Source organism: Apis laboriosa, unplaced genomic scaffold (assembly GCF_014066325.1).
Source record: "Apis laboriosa isolate Shangri-la unplaced genomic scaffold, ASM1406632v1 scaffold24_cov149, whole genome shotgun sequence".
Classification (NCBI taxonomy): Eukaryota; Metazoa; Arthropoda; class Insecta; order Hymenoptera; family Apidae; genus Apis; species Apis laboriosa.
This window is the reverse complement of record NW_025222499.1, coordinates 83,083-104,807: the sequence shown is the minus strand read 5'-3', so window position 1 is coordinate 104,807 and position 21,725 is coordinate 83,083. Positions and strand designations below refer to the sequence as shown.

At 35.0% G+C, this 21,725-nt stretch overlaps 1 protein-coding gene across 1 annotated transcript in view; it reads right to left on the bottom strand.

The window, feature by feature from the left end:
- The window catches only part of LOC122713528 (dipeptidase 1-like), a 155,856-nt gene that overhangs the window by 110,975 nt on the left and 23,156 nt on the right, over nt 1-21,725 (bottom strand). The window contains exons 2-3 of the mRNA XM_043934084.1: nt 11,289-11,730; nt 3,660-3,968 (exon numbers count right to left, since the gene is read on the bottom strand). Coding sequence (XP_043790019.1) covers nt 3,660-3,968; nt 11,289-11,531 — 552 coding nt within the window. The 5' untranslated portion in view covers nt 11,532-11,730. The remainder of the gene's footprint in view (nt 1-3,659; nt 3,969-11,288; nt 11,731-21,725) is intronic.

The window sequence follows — 21,725 nt, the reverse complement described above, 5'->3', positions numbered from 1 at the left end:
AAAAAAAAAAAAAAAAAAAAAAAAAAAAAAAAAAAACACCAAAAAGAAAAAAAACAGCGAGAACAAACGTTATTCCCCCAGATCCTTTTCCACTATCCGACCCGGACAAAGGTTGTCCAAAACCTCGAGCTACATTTTCCTCCCTGAATCGACAAAAGAACAATCGATCTTTCTCATCGCAGTTGGACGCGTTCCCGTGGCATCAGGCTACCTTCAAATTTCCCCCCCCCCAAAGCGTTCAGCCGCGTCACTGAAAAGGAAAGAGAGAGAGAGAAAGAGGAGAGAGAGAGAGAGAGAGAGAGAGAGAGAAAGCACGGCGACAACAAACGCCCACCATAGCCCTCTATAAGAGGAGCAGCCTTTTGTCGAGGTTCCATAGAGAGGCTCGTACGTTATCGCAAGTACGTAATCGTAAAGACTTAAAGTATAACGCCGTCGGGTCCTTTCTTTCGCCGGAAACTGAGTGCCGCCTCATCATCCTTTCCCTTCTTTATCCTTTCTCCCTCCTTCTTTCTTTCTCTCCCTCCGTATCCCATTCCATTCTATCGCGGCCACGATGGCGACCCCTCTTGGGTTCCGACCCACGAGAGAGAGAGAGAGAGAGAGAGAGAGAGAAAGAGAATTTTCAGGGTCCGATATAAAAGACAAGAAGACGGTCCGCCAGAAGCCAGGAAGCGTGGAGGCAGACGAGAAATTCTTTGTGAATTTTTCAGACTGCAATGAATTACTCGCGATAGTAAGGTTGAACGAGCTCGTGGAAAAGGAGGGGAGGTTGGGGCTCGAGAAGAATTGGAGCACGAACCGTGATAGATTTGAACCGTGGAGTTGGCCGTGCGTTTGGTTTGTTTATTTATTTCGCAGTCGAAAGAGAATTGATTCGTTCGATCTTGTCCAAGTTTTCCAAGTATTATCGATGAGTGTCGATTTTCGAATCTTTTCGTCTTGGATCGTTCTAACGATGGTTTACTTCTCGTTTAGATAGAATGGCTCGAGAAGAATCGTGAGGCTTTTTGAATTTTTTTTAAGGAGTCTTCCTTGAGTAAAGAAGGAAAACCGAACAGAAAAAAGAAGAACCACTTTCTGCTTTCTTTTTAATACGAAGGATTCTTTTGAAATTCGATTTAGAAATTCAAAGATAAATAATTCTGTTCTCTTTCCTCGAAATTTAACGATCCATTAATTCTGGTTTTTTTTTTTACTAATTTTTCAATTACTTTTTTTCGTGCAATTCGATAAGGAATATGCAATAGGGTTAAAAAATTTCTATTAAATAATAATACCGATGTAAAATTATATTATCAATAATTATTCACATACGATAGAAAATATTTTAGGAATATTCAAGAAATTATTGAAGCGTCGTATTAATTTTATGCCAGGTCAATAATTTTCTCCAAGCGCTTAAAGGCTCTTCTCAAAATTTTCAAACTTGCTAATTCAGCACAAAAATGTTACTATAGCTGGTAAAATAGAAAAAGTGATATATAATAGGTCAAGTGGATTGTTCTGGTTAACTGATCATATATTAAAGTTAATAGTATGTACTTTAAATTTACGTTCTCTGAACAGAGTGAACGGAGAACAAACATGATGATCGATTTCACGAAACAGGCACGAAAATCTCTTGGAATTTTATTTCGCGTGTTTCGAGTGTCAAGAGAAAGAATTGAAAATCATTTTTAAAATTCAATTTTAAAAATTTTTTTTTTGCAAATCTAATTCAGCAATTAAAATAAAAATTATAAATTGAAAATTTATACAACTTATTGTATATACAAAACAATTTTTTATAAATATATTACACCGATGGTTAAGAATTACGGTGTAATTTTTCAATGTAAAATACTATGTTTCCAAACTTAATTTTTAATCACAATATTTTATATAAACTATATCACATTTTATTATATTAGAATCTTTTTTGAATATTAGCCACTTTATTTATCATTCAATAATATATAAAAACAATCAATATTAAACAAAATTCAAAATACATTACTATATCCACATATATCTATAACTATCCTTCAATGATAAATATTATGAATATTAACTACTTTATTTAGCAATTCATCCAATTCACGATCAATAAAATAACTTTTACAAGAAACATTACTAATAATCTTCTTATCTTCCAATATATTAATATATTTTAAGCTTTCTTCTCCTTCATCACGATCGATGAACACTTCTCTCTGAATAACGAAACTTTTGAAATTATATTGGAAAGATCAACGACCCAAAGATTCTTCCAAAACATTCAAACGACATCGAGGCCTCCTCCGCGTGTCCTCGAAAACTCTCAGCCTCTTGTTAGAGCGCAACGTCACAGTTTCATGAGGATCCAGTTTCAGAGTCAAGCGCTTAAAAGCAGGTTCGTACACGATGAAGTTCGAACACGTTGAAAGTTGGACATTTAACCGCCGTTTGTCGAGTCAATCGTCCAGATTTTCTTATGCAAAGATCGAACCGTGCCATTAACGTTAAAACGTTTACTTTCGACAGTTGGGAAAGCGATCAAAAAGTGGGTGTTCTCGGCTCATAAATGGAACAAACAATCTTAGAGTCGTACTCGCGCGAAATCCTGATCGAAATGCGAGGAAATAAAGTTGTCAATGGAAGGGATTGGACTTTTTGATCTCCATAATTTCAAATTACTCTTCTTTTCATGATAAAATCAATATATTAGCCTCGAAATTGTCAAGAATTTACAATCCGTTTCATATTTATCCCGACCACTAAAGAATTTTTATCAAATATCTATCATCCTAAAAAATGAAGAAAAAAAAAAAAAAAAAAAAGATACGAAGAATTAAAGAATTAAAATCTCTCGAGATGAAAATTGTTATAGTCGATGTAATTCCAAAAAGTGATTTTGCAGTAGAAAATGCAAATTCTGAGAGGGACTTGTACAGCTAATACTTGAATATTTTATTCGGTTCAATTTTCTCGCGTTTAATGCGCCACTTTCGCGCGGAACGCGACCACGGAAACAATTTAATTCCCGCCGACCGATAATCCGGCCCGAAACAAAGGCGCGAACGCTAAATTTCATTTTGCACCCGTGACATCACCCGCCTCCACCACGAATAATACCTCTGATGAACGTACCACAAACACGAAATGTTTGAACATGCCGAAATGTTTGAACGTGTCGTCACACGTCGAAATTATTGTACAATAGTTGGCAGTGATCTCGCCCCCAACAGTGGCTAGAATAAATTTTATTTTTCCTTTATAGATACTGTATAAATGTACACAACGATCCACGAAACGAGACGACTTTTATTATCGCGTTTCCAATACCACGAAACATGTACAAACAGAGTTTTTAAATATTCCTTCTTCGTATAGATTAAAAAATTACAAACCTGAATTCAACAATATTCTAATACAATCACCGATTGTTATCAGTAACATACTTGCACATAATCTGATAACAGCGAACAATTAATTAAATATCAATTAATAAAAGCGATTCACCCACGAAATAACATTCCATAACAATTGCGAACAAAATTCTTAAACTGATCAAATCTTTTATCCATCCTTCGTAGATTCCTAGATTAAAACCTACGTGTCCCATGCAATTATTTGCTCGCCACCGCATCATTATTACACCGATTAAAACCCATAAACGAATTGGAAATTCAATTTACCTGATAGTCCATGTAGTTCCCGTAGCCCATGTGGTTGCAGGTGCAGGCACACGCCTGGATGTGCCTCCTCATGTCCAACTCGACCTCCTCCCCGCAGACACCCCTGCTCGCCGCCATCATTGTATCGCCCATGCAGTAACCACTGGTGCAATACATCCTGGGATCGGTCTGGTCCAGGTATCCGCCACCGGTGTCGTCGTATCCGAGCCCGCTGGCGCACCTGGAATCCGAGGTGTATCCCACGCGAGATTGGGGACGCTCCTCGTATCCCAGCCTGGACTGGGGCCGATGGAAGCTTGGAGGTACATCCTGCGACACGAGCAAGATTTTGCTGTAAGCTGGTGCCCCTTCACCCGCTGAATTATTGAGGAGGGTGTGGGATGGAAGTTTGGAAGGAAGTTTGAGCGCGGAGTGAAAGGTTTGGTTGGTTGAAAGGGGTGGTTGGATTGCTTTAACTACGTGGTTCCGTGGTATTATTGAGCGAAGGAGTTAAGAATTGTCGGAGAGACGGATAGAGAGAGAGAGTTTTAATTAAATTGAACAGGTTTGTCGAACAGGTTTGTTTTGTCGAAACGAGGAATTCGGAATTTTAAATATTCAAGGACAAATATATAATAATAGAGTATAATGATTTTTAAGTATTTTGAATAAGATTTGGTTGAATTGAACTTTTAATGTACTGATATTTCATTTCTGGATTGGAGCAAGTCAATGAAAATCTTTATTCATTTTTTTTAATTACACCAAGTTTGAGAGACGATCTTAAGTTAAATGCAGGGACAGTGAATGAGGTTAGGAAAGATATATCTTTTGCTTTTTTTTTCTTACAGATATTACAAGAGAAGAAAATTGATTCGAAATGAAAATAAATTGGCGAATAATCGATGAACGAAATTTATCTTGCGAAACTATTACAAAGTAATATCAATATTTTACATACATGAATTCGATAAACTTTAATAAAAGATATCTGTTAGATCCCAGAACCATAATCTCTTCAACATCAAAAATATTCTATTTTCCAATTACTTCGCAATCGTCCACTTCTAATTCATTAACCAACCAACTCAGCATCGTTCCTCGCGATGAAGGATACCCCCAGGAAACGTCTTAGCGATAGTAACGGCGCACATTCCATTGACCTACATCGTTCGAATTCTAATCAGCCCTCATTCCGTATGAGTAATCTGCTACCCTATAATTCTTCGCGTTGAAAAGCGTCCGGGGAGACAACGGATATCGATTTCAATTTGAAAATGGTCTCGATCCGGCGAAACACACCACGGGGAACTTTTGGCCGTCAGGCTTTGTTCTTGGGAAGTGGACGATGAACACGATTCTTGACAAAAGGAAGTCGTCTTATCTTGCCGGAGAGGATATTGTTCGTTCATTGTTTATTTCTCTCTGAGCTATTTTTATGAATTCATTTTTTTTTTTTTTTTTACGAACGAAATTATATATTTCAAAAGATGCAAGAAGTTGAACTCTTGAAACGAAGGAAAAATCGAATCGAAGATCTGTCCTGTACGTATTCGAAGTAATACTTCCATTTTGCCTTCGTGAACGACGCATTGATTTGTCATTTGCCGAGATGAAGGTAGACAGTTTCCCTCTTTGGAGAATGGCTTTTAAGAATGGCAATAGAGGAGGAGGAGAAAAAGGGAAATCGGTTCGATGACCGCCCGCTTCGACACCGACCGACAATGAAACACTTCAGAGAAACATTATCGATCCCTCGCGATTCTTTCGTCATCGATGTTCCCTCTTCTTTCTATTTCTCTCTCTCTCTCTCTTTCTCTCTTTATGTCGCAGAATCTCGTAAACGTTACAAGTATCGAGAATCGTTACGATCCATTGTTCCATTGTTGATGTATTTTCAGAAGTACTTTTTTTAATTCGATATTTTGAATTAGCGTTTCTATTTTAAATCGATGCAACCGATTTTTCTTTCTTTGGAATCTCTCAAATGATTTATACAGAATGATTAAACGGTCAAAATATTAAAATGATCGAAGAAAAATTGAATGAAATTAAATAAAATTTATATTTTTTCATATCTTATTATTTTTAAAATTTATTCGAGAAATAGAGGGAACAATCGAAATGTTTTTTCGTTTTATTCCAATATTACTGAGATGTAAGGAGCATCCAAAGTGTCCATAACGTTCAAGACGGTACAGAAATTATGAATGGCCTTGCAACCCAGTGACCTATATTTTCTCTTGGAAAAAATATGCGCTATGTTCTTCCAGGAATCTGTCTGGAATTTAAGATAGGTCAGTGAGACGAGAGATTAGAATAAGCAGCGAGAAGAGAATCAATGTCGAAAGTAATATCGAGATGAATGGAAAAAGCACGTTAAAGGGGACGATTTCTAATAACTTTTCACTCGTCCATCGAAAGTAACTATGTTCCTTATTTAAACCTTATTTAAATTTCAATCGAGCTCGAGGCAAACGATTAAACCGATTATATTTTCCTCCTAAGAGAATATATATTTAAAATAAACGAAAAAGGAACATTTTAAAGGGCAACATTCCTTCCCTCTAATTCCCATTAATAATAACCCTGGATATCCTCGGAATCACACCCACTTAAATTTCAACACGATTCATCTTTAAATCGTACACAATTCGATACATCGAATTAATTAAAATACGCAAAAAAAAGAGAGAGAGAGAGAGAGATAGAAAAGAAAAATGTTCTCCTCGTTTCGCGGGCATTGAAAATTGCACAGTCGAGCAATGGCTGGACAGGTGGCTGCATTCCCGGGCTTATTGCCGGGGAAGAATAAACGTTGATTTATTTCTAACAGGGTAGCATTTCCCCCTCCCCTCCTCCCCTCAACTCGTTGCACGTTGCCCGAATTTCTAAAATATAGGGGGCAGGGGGGAGGGGGGGAGGACGGAAACGCGCGGGACGGGGAAACTGGGCCAAATCGATACAGGGCCAAATATACGTACGTACCAACGGCACAAAAGTTCGAACTTGAAGCGTGCATACCCCCCTTCTCCCCTCCCCTCCACCCCGTGGTCGAATCAATTTTCGGCAACCGAAAGGCCGTAATGGCCGACGGGGGGAAGGAAGGGAAGGGAAGGGAAGGGAAGATTTCGAGGCCGGTGGCCACCGGCCAACCGTGCCTATTTCTGCCCGAGAGCCCATGCCTTTCCACCTGATGAACACGCAGGTTTGCTCTTCGATATCGCAGCCGCGATACGTGGAGCAGTCGAGGGGGGAGGGAGGGAGGGGGGGGGGGCATGCCTGTGTGTTATTACTGTACGTAGATGCGTGATGGTCGTCGTTAATGACACGTGTTCGATTCGATGGTGACGGGTCGATGAATAATTGGATTGGGCGAGGTGGACGTATGAGGGGGAGGAGGGGGACGTGGTGACAATTTGATCGGGAGGGAGGGATGGATATATGGATGAGGATATATGGGGTATTGGCAATGTTCTTCTCCAGTTTTCAGGGAGGTGAAAACGAAGAGTTTGCAAGATTTATTATTATTATTATTATTATTATTATTATTATTATTATTATTATTCATCTTGCAGAGGGAATGCGTGGAAAAATAATTTTGTATATTATTGTAGGAAATTGTACGAGTCGAATCGAAATGTTTAATATACTTTGTGTACTCTGTTCAAATTCTTAATTTATTTTTTTGATAATGCGGTTCTCCCCGATATTTGAAAATTGTTTAATTTATGGCTCGTTTTAAAACCTATATTTCAGAGATTTGGTTCTTCCCAACGGATTAAATTCGGGACGAATTTGTGCTGCCAATTAATTCTGATATAATTCTATTATATTATTGTATTATCAACAGTTTTGCACTTGGAATACCAGTTTTTATTGGCCATGTTTATTCATCGCCTAATACGAAATTATACGAGGCCATATTTATTTCTATTTGTAGAGATTTTAATCGATGATAATTATCGATTATCAATTACAATGTTGCGATAGGGAATCTGGATTTCATCCAGGTGAAAATTCCATTCAAAGAAATTACACAAAATGTATAAATTAACGATATAAAAACACGGTATAATCGTACAATTTTTATCTTCGACGATATCAAATTATATTCAAAATATATGTTTCATGGTTTTTCTTGTGATAACCAATTTCATTTCTCAAATTAACAATTTCAACATTTTTCAACTTGCACGCGCAACTATCTCGCGTTAAACATTCGGGTTCAACTTCTCCAATCAGCGCAACACACTTCGCGAAAAGAATACTTGAAAAATTTCCCTCGAGGGGAGTTTGAAAAAATCAACAGAAATCGAATGGAACTCGACAGCTGTTCAACAATCAGCTTTCTGACTGAATTCGAATTCTCAAAGTTGAAACACTGGATTGGAATAGACGTCAGTAATATTCGCAATTCGTTATTGTCAACGACAAATCTTTCTGCCGTTGAACGTAACGATACACTTCACTTGACAACCAGGTCGTGGAAGAGTATGGGGAGAAAAACAATTTTTTTCACTCCCTTTTGAAATATATTCCCCCCCCTCTCTCTCTTTATTTCTATTTTCCTTTTTTTCTTTTTCTTTTTTTTTTCTTTTTTTTTTTTTTTTTCTAAATCGGTACAACGTTACGATTCACGACGAATATTGTTGACAGTGATGAATATTCCTCTGATATTGGATGTAACGGTAGCACTTCGACTGACAATTGGGTCGTGAAAACGGTAAGGAAGGATCGTGATTCTTTTCGTTTAGATATTTTAGAACGGGTGAGAAATGTATCTGTTTCCAATAAAATGAGATATTATCGTGTATATGATGCAAAGGTTGGAAATGAAACAAAATTTTACCAAAGAGGTTCCAAATTTTAATACATTGCATTCAAATAATTCAAGTAAGATAATGTCTGATTATTTTTTGTTTTCTATTAAAAAATACAATTTAAGTTATTAACAAAGTAATAAAGTAATCTTTTTTATTTGATAAAATTTGATTGAATTTCTATACTCTCCTGTGATCATATTATCAATGTAATAAAATGTAAATCGATTATAGATTAATAAATGATTTATCTTTGATCTGCTATATAAGGTGATATAAATATATGCAAAATATTTGAGAAATATAGCTCGTTATTTCATATCCAATTGACCTCTAAAAGCCACTCGTTTATGAATAACGTTACAAGTGGTCTTTTCTTTTGTATTTTCAATACATACTTCAACTATTACTTGATAAATTTCAGAGAAAGAATATACTCTTCCCAAATTTAAGATTTTTATTATTTAAAGTATTGAATATGCTTAAATACAAAAAAAAACAACAGTTAATCGCCATAAAAATTAGTAAAGATTAAAATAATTAGTTTTTGTAATCTTTTATGAAAGTTAATTTTGAATGAAATGAAAATTTTAATATATATTTTAGAATATATGTCTTTCATATGAAATACATTTGAATGGATTATTTAATTTATAATTGTTTACCTTGCACAACCTTAATTATAAATCTACAAGATTTTTTCATCAAAGAATCATAATAAACTTATTTAATTCTTTATTTTATTTATCCTTTATTTATTTTTAATTAAAAATGAAACGATTATCACGTTTTAATCTCATATCCATTCAAACCAACCAGCCAGAAGATTATTTCATTAGTTTCAATTCATTTTAACCAATTTTTATCTTAATAATCCATCACTTTTTCATCAAAGAGAAAGAGAGAGAGAGTTTCATTTGCATTCTTTCATATTAACATATTTTATTTCATCGCCCAATATTTGATCAACGAATTTAAAATTATTAATACTTTCTAATTGCATCTATTTGATTTCGTCTCATCTCGTTTCACCCGATTTTCACCGCGGAATTTTCAATAATCAAAGGATGCGTAAAAGAAAGGAGAGAGAGAGAAAAAATAAAAAACAAAATAAGAAAAATACAAATTCTCATGTACTTCTCTTTTAATAATACGACGACAAAGCGTATAACTCGTTCTTCTTGGCAATCATAATTTCACAAAACCTTTCTGTTCATTAACAACTGTTACTTGGAAACTCGGTGGAGGGCGAACGAGTAACACTCGGAAAATATGTATAACAGTGGGAATAGTTTAAGGCGTAACGACGCGTTTCCATGAAACGCAGCCGCGTTAATATTACTCAAGCTCAAAGCAATATGCGCATATCGTTAATTTTAGGTGCAACGAAATAGACGACGAGTAGTAATGCTCGCTGAAACGAGGATCAAAGTAAATGTACGTGGCTCGCGCGTTGCTTAGGAATTTTAAAAACGAGAACGAGAGGTTTCATTGAAACGAGGATGGCACCACGTTGTGCTTAAAGGAAAGAAGAATGTGGAAACCGATGACTCAGGGAATAGGCGGATTACTATCACGAATTTTTCATTCATTTTCCTCTACTTCATCGTCGTCGATTTGTTTGATAAACACGCTTCTCGTTTTTTAACCAACTGATTGTCTGTTCGCGATTATACGCATATATTTCTTCCGTCTGACTATGACTGGTATATATGGCTGGTCTATTCCACTTGATCTCTTGGCTTGCGTGGCTGGCTAGTGCTAGTCTGAATACGAGGCCATGCTCTATTCCATCGGCTCGCCAATAATTGCCCTATTCTACTCGTAGGACAAAGCCAGACCTGTATCACTTATCTTGCAATAATTCAAGTAAGATAATGTCTGATTATTTTTTGTTTTCTATTAAAAAATACAATTTAAGTTATTAATAAAGTAATAGTTAGTAATAAAGTACTACTAAAGTACTTGCAATAATTATTATTCTATTGCTCCAACATATTTTACTTGATTTTATTTATTATTTTTATTTATCTCTAACCATTATTATTATTATCCTTTCCGGCAAAAAAGTAATGAATAAAATATTATTCTCTAACTTCTTGATTAACAAGAGATATCAGAAGAGCATTGTAATAACATTTACATCCCGTCTAAACCTCTGGCCAGATTCCATAAAATCGCCAACGAACACTGAACAATAATCGTCCAAGAAATTAGCCCCAGGTGCTCCGAATTAATGCCCCAATTAGAAGCGTTTCAGGGCCGCGTAAGGTCGATGTAAGTCTTTAACGTTGCACCAACTACTCCCCAACCCCGCACCACACGGGGAGGGGAGCGGGTCTTGGAATTAGTTAAGCCGAAATGGCTCATATTGCCTGGCGTCAGACTATCGAACAAAGTTTCCACCCCGCTGAATCATCAGCGGCTTTAAAGTTTCCCCTCTCCCCGCCGCTAATTAACCCTCTTCCCCTCCTCCTTCCCCCAACGCGGGAAATTTAATTTCCAGCGTGCAATAATCGTAAATATCAGGATCGAGAGGATCGCGCGACGAACTCGTTCAATTCTATCCCGCCCAATTAAAGAAAGGGGTACGCCCCCCTCCCCCTATAAACCGAAAATTAAATTTAATTTTAGCGCGCGCGACGTTAACAAAGAGGAGGGAATAATCGAGGCAAGAACGATTCCTTCCTGGAAAGAATCTCGAAATTCGATCAAAGGGATTGTTACATTTTTATCTTCTTATAATTTTTATCTTCTTTTATCGAATCTCTTCCGCACATTATCTACGATTACGATCACTCGACTCGAAGCTACGAGCACTACGTACCTGAGGATAGGCGTCCTCCTGGTAGGGGGTCCTGCGATGACACTCGTCGTAGCACCTGCCATCATATCCGCTGGGCGGGCGTGGGTACGGGTCCTGGACCGCGGCTGCGGCCGCACAGCAGTCGGGTATCTGCGCCTGGTAGGTCTCGTACGGGCACTTGTCAGGTTGGCCGGCTGCTCGCGGCGCCTGGTGCACCCTCTCCTGGGGACCGGTCCCGTAACCGGTTCCGCCGGAGTGATGCATCGTACCTCCCGTCCTTTCACTTCTCCACGGGAACCACGATCACTGCATCGTCGAGCGAACGAACGATCGACGCCGCGCACCACGTCTTCGCTGGCTGCCGCGCCTCGCGCGGGCCCATCGTCACTTTTCACCGCGCCCCGCCGTCTGCACCATCCCCGCCGCCCCGAATCACCCGATCTAACCAGGGCCCAACGTGGTCCTGGATGGATGATGGACAGGGTGAGACAGGGCAGAACTGTCTCACCCCCGTCTGGTCAACTGTCTCGAGCCTTCCTCTCTCGCCCTCGGTTGTCGAGAGGGGAGAGAATTCCGAGAATTTCGGGAAATGTTTCTTTGAATTTTATTGTCTCTTTTTTTTTTTTTTTGAACAAAGGCCGATTCAATTAGATTCAGATTAAGTAAAGAATATGTGTGACAACCGAGTCGAGGTTAGAGTCGAGGTTCGATATTTTGGAGGATAGAAAGAAACTCGACTAAAGATTTTGAAATAGATAGATATTCGTGATTCAATATCTGGGATGGATGTTTGTATGATTTTTTTTTTATTTGGAAAAACAATCCTAAATAAGTGGTTTCATTTCAGACAGAAGAAGCTTTTTCTAGAATTAACTACAAGAAGAGAATAGAAGAAGAAGAGATACAAAATTGGACAGCAAATCTATAATAGTCCTTCGTTGTTGAATTTTAGTATGGACAAAATATAAAAAGTGGAAAGGGAGATAATAAATTTCAGGGTAGTTTGTTGAAATAAATGAGAAGAAAAAAAGATAAAAAAATTCATGCACGAGAGGAGAGAGATATTCTATAATCCTCGATTGATTTTAGTGTAGATTGTATAAGAATTGGCAAAGTTTAACAGGATGTAGGGATAGGAAGTTTCGAAGTTCGTAAAAGGGAAGACTTGGTGGTTCTCCTCTGATCTTGGATTTTCTTACTTTTTGTAAAGTTAGATAAGTCGAGATTAAGCTTTCGACTGATTTCGCAAGTTGAAAGAATTTGTTGTAGAAATTGCAACAATAAATCGGCAACTTTTCTTATTTTCGTTTCAAATTTAATATTTGGAAATTTGTCAATCGATTAGAAAGAAGGTATAAATCTCTGAAGACATTCCTCTGCACAAAAAAAAAATCTTCTGCAATTGTGCAGCCAATCAAAAGAAAATTTCTCTATTTTCGTAAAATAGATTGCTTCCCTTCTTCAAATTTCTGACTAATTTCAGATCAATCTATTTTCATATCAATCAAGAGAAAATGTGAATCAATTAATATTATTATTACGAGAGATAATAAAAAAACCCGATCTAATTATCCACACACAAGAGAAGAAAATATTCTTCATTATTCCACGGATATATCCAAATATCATCGGATAGAAGATGAAAACAAATAGATTCGAGAAAAATCTCTCCAATTATAGGTTCGTATAATGCGAAAGTATCGGCTTCCATCGAATTGGGCACGATCGTGCGATTCCAATTTACCACAGGTTATTCCTCGTACGAGGCCATTATTTTCTTCCACATTTCTTACACACAGAATGTTCTGGAAATACTCTTCCATCCTCCCCTTCTCTATCTCGAATCTAAAAAACTCGTCTCGGTGAAGTGATATCGATGGATAAAAGGTTAATTCGTTCAATGGAACGATTTCCTGGCGCAAATACTTCGAAAAAGATATCCGCGCGTGAAAAAAAAAAAAAAAAAAAAAAAAAGGAAGGTTCCGAATTTCGAACAGCCAGGAGCTCGAGGAGTTCATTGGTTTCGAAGCAATTATCGTGGCCAACGTCGTGTTTCGAATGCCGCTTTAAAATTTCAATCCGTCTTTAATTACGGAAGATTCTCGTGTCTCTCGTTTCACCGTGCTCCTGTTTCGCCACGAAAATCCGACAAGGAAAGGTACTTAAGGGGAAATACGTGCGTTCAACGAGCGTGATGTTTCTTCGAAAGAATATGTTTCATTTAAATCTCTATTGATTTGGAATTTTCCTCGTTTCTGGGGAAAATTGAAATTAATTTTTACAATTTAATTTCGAGATTAGAAGTTAAAAATCGTGGTAAGTAAGAGGCAATGGCAGTAAAATGGCAGATAAATAAAATAGAATTTTTAAAATTTATCTACCGATAAATTATTTTTTTTTCATTTTAAACAATTTTTATTAGGATGATGTAGTTCGAAAAGTAAAAATCTCCAGCCCAATCGCACACATCGAAGATAAAGTCCCTTCAATTTCTTAAAGAACAACATCATTATCCTCTCTCACTATTCGTCGTGAACCTCTTTCGAAACTTTCGAAAAGAAAACCCTCGTGGAATAGAAAGTATCCATTTTTGGAGAGGGAAGAAATCGACGACGTGCAGGATGGTATAGAAAGTGGAATTGATGGAATAAAGGCACGTACACCGGAAGTAGAGCTCCAAGGACCTCCGCTTGTGTGGAAACGCGAGAACTGGTTTGAAACAAAAGGGTCTGAGCAGGGGAATTGGTGGTCGAATTGGGGTCAGAAACGATCCCAGGTAGATAGACGTGGACAATACACGTGTGTGTACGCGTGTCTCGCCTGAGAGAAAGAGAAAAGAGGGAGAAGAGAAGCGTGCAGAGATTTCGCCTCTTTCCTTCGATGTTCGAAGATTGATGATTCGAATTGATGAGGATCGATCGCCCTGGGATAATTCGAGATGAACTTCTATACACGACGAATATATTTTTCGACATTGTGGATGTTGTTGTTATTTTATTTTAAATAATATTATTCGAATGATGAATGTAAAGATAAATTATTATATTGTTTTGACAATGCAAATAATTCTTGAGCAATATTATATGAAATATAAATTATTTTAATATATTTATTCTTAATCTGTAAATATGTTATATTTCTGGATCATGATGGGATTTTAATTTAATTTAATTCCTCGAGGGAATCGTTTTTTTTAAAAGATTTATCGGCGCGGTGAAATCATCGTGGCGATTTATAGCAAAAAGTTTAAATCGTATATGTTCCTTTATCTGTTTCGTTGGACGTGAAGAGTAGGTTTCGAAGTTTGGGATATCGATCTCAGCTGAAACTTTTAGGGCACGTAGCAGGATTCTTCCGCTTTACAAATCACGTATACGTGTATAAGGGCAAATACTGGAAACTTTTTGAATTATTCGTTTCCAAAGTTCAGAGAGTTCTTCGTGACTCAAATACAAGTCACTTGATTAAATTATTAAAATCAATTTGCGTTGCGAGAATAGAGCTCGATATATATTTCTATATCATCGTCTCTCTAAACTCTTCGAATTGTATCAAAGATGAACTTTAAAATTTACCCTCAAAATTCCCAATAACTTAAAATTGTTCGCCCAAGATTAAGGAGCATCCATCAAACATCGTTTCGAAACTGCAACGAGGTTCATATTGCTGACAATTTTAATTAAACCTGCCTAAAGCGTTCACAAAGAGGCAACCCTGCAACCCTGTTAAATCCATAATTCCGAAAGAAGGTCTCCCTCCCCTCCCTTCTCTCCTATTTCCTCTTTGCCGTTGCTCCTCCTTGATCAGAAGGCTTGCCACGAAGGAAAAAGCTCTTCCTTGCTTTCAGCGATCAGAAAGTTCGAATGTAGAGAAATGTAAGAAACGAGAAGAGAAAGAAAGACGATACGAGAGAAAGAGCGAATAAACGAAACGAGTAAGACGAAGAGGAGAAATATGGAATGAGAAAGAGAGAAAGAGAGAGAGAAAGAGTGGAGGTAAGAATCTCGTCGGTATGATTTCCTTGGCGTTACCATCCTGTTTTATTCATCACCATAGTCATCGGGATAAGATAGGATTGGTCAGTTTCAGTCCCTTGGTAGCTTATACCGTGGACACTCGATGAACTCGAAGGAAATCTTGTTTTCGTTTCATTATAACCTGTATGTGTGCGCGCGCCGTCGAAAACGAATTTTCTTGGAACAGTCTCAAGTTTCGTTTCCTTCTCACTGAATTCGTGTTTCATTTCATATTTTTGTCTTAATTGTAAACCGTGGTCTCGTTACATTTTATATTAATTAGAATTTAAGATTCTAAAAAAAAAAAAATGAATCGTAAGATAAATTGATAATTTTGATTTTAATTCTTTGTATATTTTAGTTATATAATTTAATTAATTAATGTCATTAGTTTCGGTAAATTATTATCTATCGTTAAAATCTTATTTTTAATTTTCAGGTATTTTTAATTTTCATTTTTAATTTAAAGGTAAATATAATAAATTTAATTTTAAACTAGAATGGATGAATACAATTATTGATATTTCTCTCCGTGAAAATATTTTTTCAAACTGTTTATTTTTCTCAGAGAAATTCTTTTTCACCGAGTAATTTTCATTAAAAATATTTCTATCCTAATAATTTATTTTTAGAGAAATTTTCTCTAGCAAAGTAGTTTTACACGAAGATGTAAGTAGAATAGAGCTTTTTGTAAATAAACAATACTTATTTTGATCCAAAATGCAAATTGAATAATAAATATAAAGAGATAAAACTGAGATAATTAAGAGATGCAAAATTGTGCTTCTCAATTTGTCTAAAATAATGGTTTCTCTTCTAAGTTCAATTTTCTTTGATTTTCATAATTTTCATTTGAATTTATTTATACATTTCTCGAAGATTTTATCCGATTACATTTAATTATAACGGTAATTGTATTTACTTCCTCATTTCCTTTTCATCGAATTACGCAAGTTTTCAATTTTCAAAATATTTCTCCATTTAAGAGTTACTTGAAATTAAGATCTCATTCCATTCTATAGAGTTTCTCACTATGTTCATTTGCAAAATATCTACTTCAATTGGTGTAGGAACAAATTATGAATAAAGGAACATTGAACGTCCGTTTATTAAAGAAACATTAATTTCCATCCAAATATTATTCAGAAACATAATTTCTAAAGCATCTTTTCTCATTTCCAATTATCGTTATCCATTTTCCTCTTCGTTATCAAAACTTTTGTTTTAATGTATTTCGACAATTGATCCTTGATGAGAGGAACATTAATCCCTTATTTGTTGAAAAATATTATCTATTTTTCTAATATTATACTATCAATTTCCATCTTTTCAATTTTTGTAACTCTCATTTTATCTGAAAGTTGATAACATTTATTATTATTTCGTAGTATTAAATTCGTGAAACACAAATTTCCAAAATTCCATCAAAATACATTTATTTATCGAGCACTTGTATTTTTCATAAGAAAATATCTTTCATTTTAATATTATTTTAAAATATCCATTTTAATAAATAGACAAAAAATACTTATCATCTATTTGTTAAACATTTTTCCAAATTCTTCCAAATTTTTCTACATTTCTTCAAAGCTTGAAAGCCTTTCAACTTTCAGTTTTAATTTATTTAATTCATCTTCTTAAAAGGAACGCTCCCCATTTATGTACACAAAATATTAATCCTTAAAACAATCAATCCCCCACAATACTCAAAACTCCTCTTCGGTTTATCCAACAGCTCCCCATAAAAAAGACATGCACTATTTACCCTCTTCAAAGCGCCAAGCCCCATTTAAATATCCCCAGGAATACCGCGCAAGCATCTCTCCCTCCCCTCTCATATCGAACGACTTCGAAACACGCAATTTCTCGCATTGCCGCCGCGCTGAACCGCGAATAATTCGCCTCCGGATTCCCGGAGGCCGTTTACACGCAGGAATTATCATCCATTGGCGCGAAATAAAGGCGACGTTGATCTTCGAACGCGTAAAACTCTTCCGTGTCTTCGATTTTTCGTCCATAACGATTCGACAATCGAATACAACTTTTTTTACCAAATGGAGAATTAAAAATATATTTGTTTTCGTTATATTATGTAGGAAAATGTAACAATTCGAAAAATAGAAGTAAACGAATGATTGAATAGATGCAGAAATAGATTATTGATCGAGAATAAATAAATATACTTAAATATTAGTAGTAAACGGTCACGTGGCGCTAGTGTCGCGTCACGTGATAAACTTAATAATACTTGAATACTATGATGTATGATATATTTTTCTTTTTATACGCAATGATTACGTAAATATAATAACATTTATTATTTCAATATATTGAAAAGAAATCGACAAATATATTTAACAATAATTTTCCACACACCATAATATCCAAATAATTAATTGTAATCAGATAATTTTCTCTTTTGTTGAAATGGGAAAATCCGTTTTGGAGCGAGAGGATTCCTCTTTTATGTCGAGCTTCCTCGAGACGTGGTGGCATTCGTCTTTTCGCCAGGATGGCGATCATCAATCTTGGACAGCGAGGGTAACACGTTCATCTCCCAATTACGTGGTCCTTCCTTCCAGGGAAGAAGATTTGCATCCTGAGATCACTCTTCGATAAATCGACTTCTTGGACGTGCATCTTCTCGGCATCTCCTTCGCTTCGAAATGGGGGATAAACTTGCTGACGGGGCTTTGTGAAGAGAGCGCTTCTTTCTATTTTTCTTCGTTGCTTTTTGCAACTTCCTTCCTTGGTGGAAGGATTATTATCGCGAATTTTCATTCGTTTCATCGTGATTTGGTTTTGCTATTCCTATGAGTGTAGCACATACGAAAAAGTATCCTTTGGGGATCAGAAAACATTTTCCATTCGATAATTATTATATTCAATATTATATTCTATATAAAATTTCACGTATATAATATATTTATAAAAGAAACAATGTCTAATGTATATATAATATAGTTTTGAAATTGGTTTCTCTCTCGTGAAATGTTATTGATTTATTTTACCGTTTAATTAAAGTGTCGCGCCTGTATTTTTGCCTGAAATGGAAAGATCTAAACGTAGCACCATAGATACTATAATAGGTTTTCAATTGATACAATTGTAGTAATCCCGTTTTCATTTAATGTTTTAATATGAAATTCAATATACGTACGGTCATCTAATTTATATTAATTTCTGAGAGTGTTATAAAGGCCATTATAAAGGAGATTCAGCGAATTTGGGTATCAAACGCGTTTTATGATATCCAGGTATATCGAGCAGTCATGTGCAACAAATTTTCGTTTCTAAAGGTGGAAAAATCCAGACCCCTGGTTTCCCTGATAATTTCCATTCATCTTTCAGAAAACTAATCGTATGGAACATTAATTTTGCCCTACAAGATATAAGAAAAATAATTTATAACTATTAGAGGGATATTCTTTAAATAGAAAAAAAAGTCCTAATATATGTAGATTGAACAATTATTATCTCCAAAGTTGTTAACAATTTTTTGTGATATTTCAACTGAAATAGTATTCTATAATGTTTTCAAATTGTTACAATAAAAAATAAAACTATAATAAGTTTATATCATCAACAATATATACAATATTTTATAATTAACAAAAGTAATAATGAAGAATTTTTTTAATTCATTTATAAAATTCTTTTTAGAAAATTCAATAATAATTTTTCAATTGAATATTATGTTATCAAGAGAAGCTACAATAATAATAAAAAAATTCCAATTATTTTTTAATTTTATTGATTTTTAATTATATTGATTCAATGATTCTTATCCTCTTCCTATTATAAAAATTCATTGATAAATTTCCAATTGAATCTATCTATAGTTCTTTTTCAATCAACAAAAGTTACAATAAAGAAATTCCATTTGCTTTTTAATTCTTCCTTATCCTTTCTTTTCTTTTCATTTCAATAATCTATTAATTACTTTTTCTTAAAATAACTAAGAATAATAATTAAGATCATTTTTCCTTCATTCAAAGAAATAATTTCTTTTCTTCAAAATCATCCTTACATAACAGTAAGTTTCAATAAAAATCAGATATAATTTTTTTTCTAGACATATACATTTGTACATCGTTATAATAAACAACTCTCTCTCTCTCTCTCTCCATCCACGACAAAAGAAAAATTCATCTCGACACGAATCTGTCGTCTTTAACGTTCGATCCTCGAAGTAATCGATAACACGTACACTCTAAAAGTTGAACGGTTAATAGAAAGCTCAGATTACGACGTAGAAGATTCAATGGAAAAACCCTTTCCCCCTCTCCCAGATATTTCCTCGTCATCGAGGGTTGCTTCTTTGAAAATGCGAGGCGCGCATCCCGCGATGCTTAAGGTGGTCCTCTCCATCAAAGAATTACGACCCGGTTCGTAGCACAAGCGTATACTTGACTGTGGAAAATCCTCGATTTCAAAGGGATAGAGGTGTTGGAGGTTAGAAAGAAAGGGAGAGGAGGGGGTTGTCTTGTCTCTCTTGATCTCGAGAGAGGATGATAAGAATGGGGAAACAAGAAAACTCTCCCTCCAAGGATCATCTTCCAATTTTCACCTGTACGAATAAGATCGTTTTATCGTCGCGTGAAAATTTTGGAATTTTTTTCGATCGAAAGGAATGATCTTCTGAAAACATCTTCTATTTTAATATAGCTTCTTCTCCTCCTCCAGTTTAACAATTAATTATTTTCCAATTGCCAAGATTTTTCAAACAAATATACGGTTTGTACACCATTCTCTTACTTTGAAAAGAGTTCACTTCGTTCACGAGAACTTGTGCAACGACTGGTCGCCCATAAACACACGTTTTGGACAAAGAGCCAGTTCCATTTCTCGTAATCGAGCGTAGCTCGTGTCTCCTCTTAATCCCACCAACTCTCTGAAAGTCAATTAAATCACAGCTCTGCATCCTCGATTTCGAGCACCATCCTTTACCAGAAGATCCACAAGGATCCTCGATTTCCAAGACATTGTGTGCAAGCTACTACGTTCTCCTCTCTTATCGACCTATCTTGTCTTCCTGTCTTCCTTCCACACGCGTGAAAAGAAATCTAATGTAAATATCTACAATTCTCTTTATACTGTTGATATATTGTTGATGATATTGGCGAAAAAATTACATTTTTGGGAGTCCGTTGGGATTATTTTCTCGTTTCTCTTCAGGTACCATGTTTCTGGCACGCCATAGTTGATAAAAAAGTTATATAGTTGTAGAAAATCGTGACGAAGTTTAAGATTTCTTTATTTTTATTATCTGTATATTATTATTTGTAAATAAAAAATTATAAAGAAAAAGAAACGTTAATTATTGAATAAATGTATTTTTTAATTTATTTAACTCAGAATTATTTAGAAATAAAATTCAGAAATTATATTCTTTATTAATATTCAATAATAGTTTGGATGTAATGATAAAAATATAATTATAGAAAAGAAAAATTGAATATAAATGTAGAAATAATTTAGATGCATTTATAATAATGAAAAAATTAAATATTTTAATTTTCCATTTATCTCACAATACAGTTATCATTTCGCTATGATTTCGTCTCATGGCACGTGCCAATGTGAAAACTTTTCTTCGAACTATCTTCACGAGGACGTATTCGAGGTGTGTATTCGTTCGAGATGTGTATTTTTTTTTTTTCTTTCTTTCTATTTTTTTTTTTCTTCTTCCTCAATGGATGATAACTGCGAAACCGACGAGGAAAAGTTTCTTCGAAACTTTGGAACGGGTTGACGTTTTTTTCCTCCTTTTTTCTATCCCAGTGCAAGGATGGTTTGAGTGGGTAAATGGGGTGGATATTAAAGTTTAGCGTTCTATGTTTCTATCGAATTTTTATGTTTCAATTTAATACTTTGGATACGTGCTTCGAATGCTTTTTTTGAGTTGGAAAATTTAGACGAAACATGAGAATTTGAGGATGGAGAATGAAAAAAGAAAAAAAAAAAAATTGGATTTTTCGAAAGAAGAGTTTTTTTCGTATATTCCAATCAGTGTATCAAATTAATAATTAATTTTTTAATTTAATTTTTGTTAACCGGTATATAACTTTTTTAATTATAATAATAAACAATTATATGAAAAGTATAACAATTACACAATTTTATTAACGAAACTTAAATATTCAAGTATTTCAAATATTTTAAATGTAAAATAAAATACTCTGTTTCGTTTATTTTACATGTTATTCAAGTATTTTATTTTTATTTGATCGACTAATTGTAATTTGTTAATTAAATAATTTTTTATTTAACATTGATAATAATAATAATAATAAAAACTCTCGAAAAAGAAGAGAGGAAAAAGAAATAAAGAAATTTGGGAAAAAATATCCAATCTAGCATCTTTATACATTTTTGCATAAGAGAGCATATTATTTGGAGAAGCATTTTTTGTTATATTTCAAGAGGGCATACGGATAAA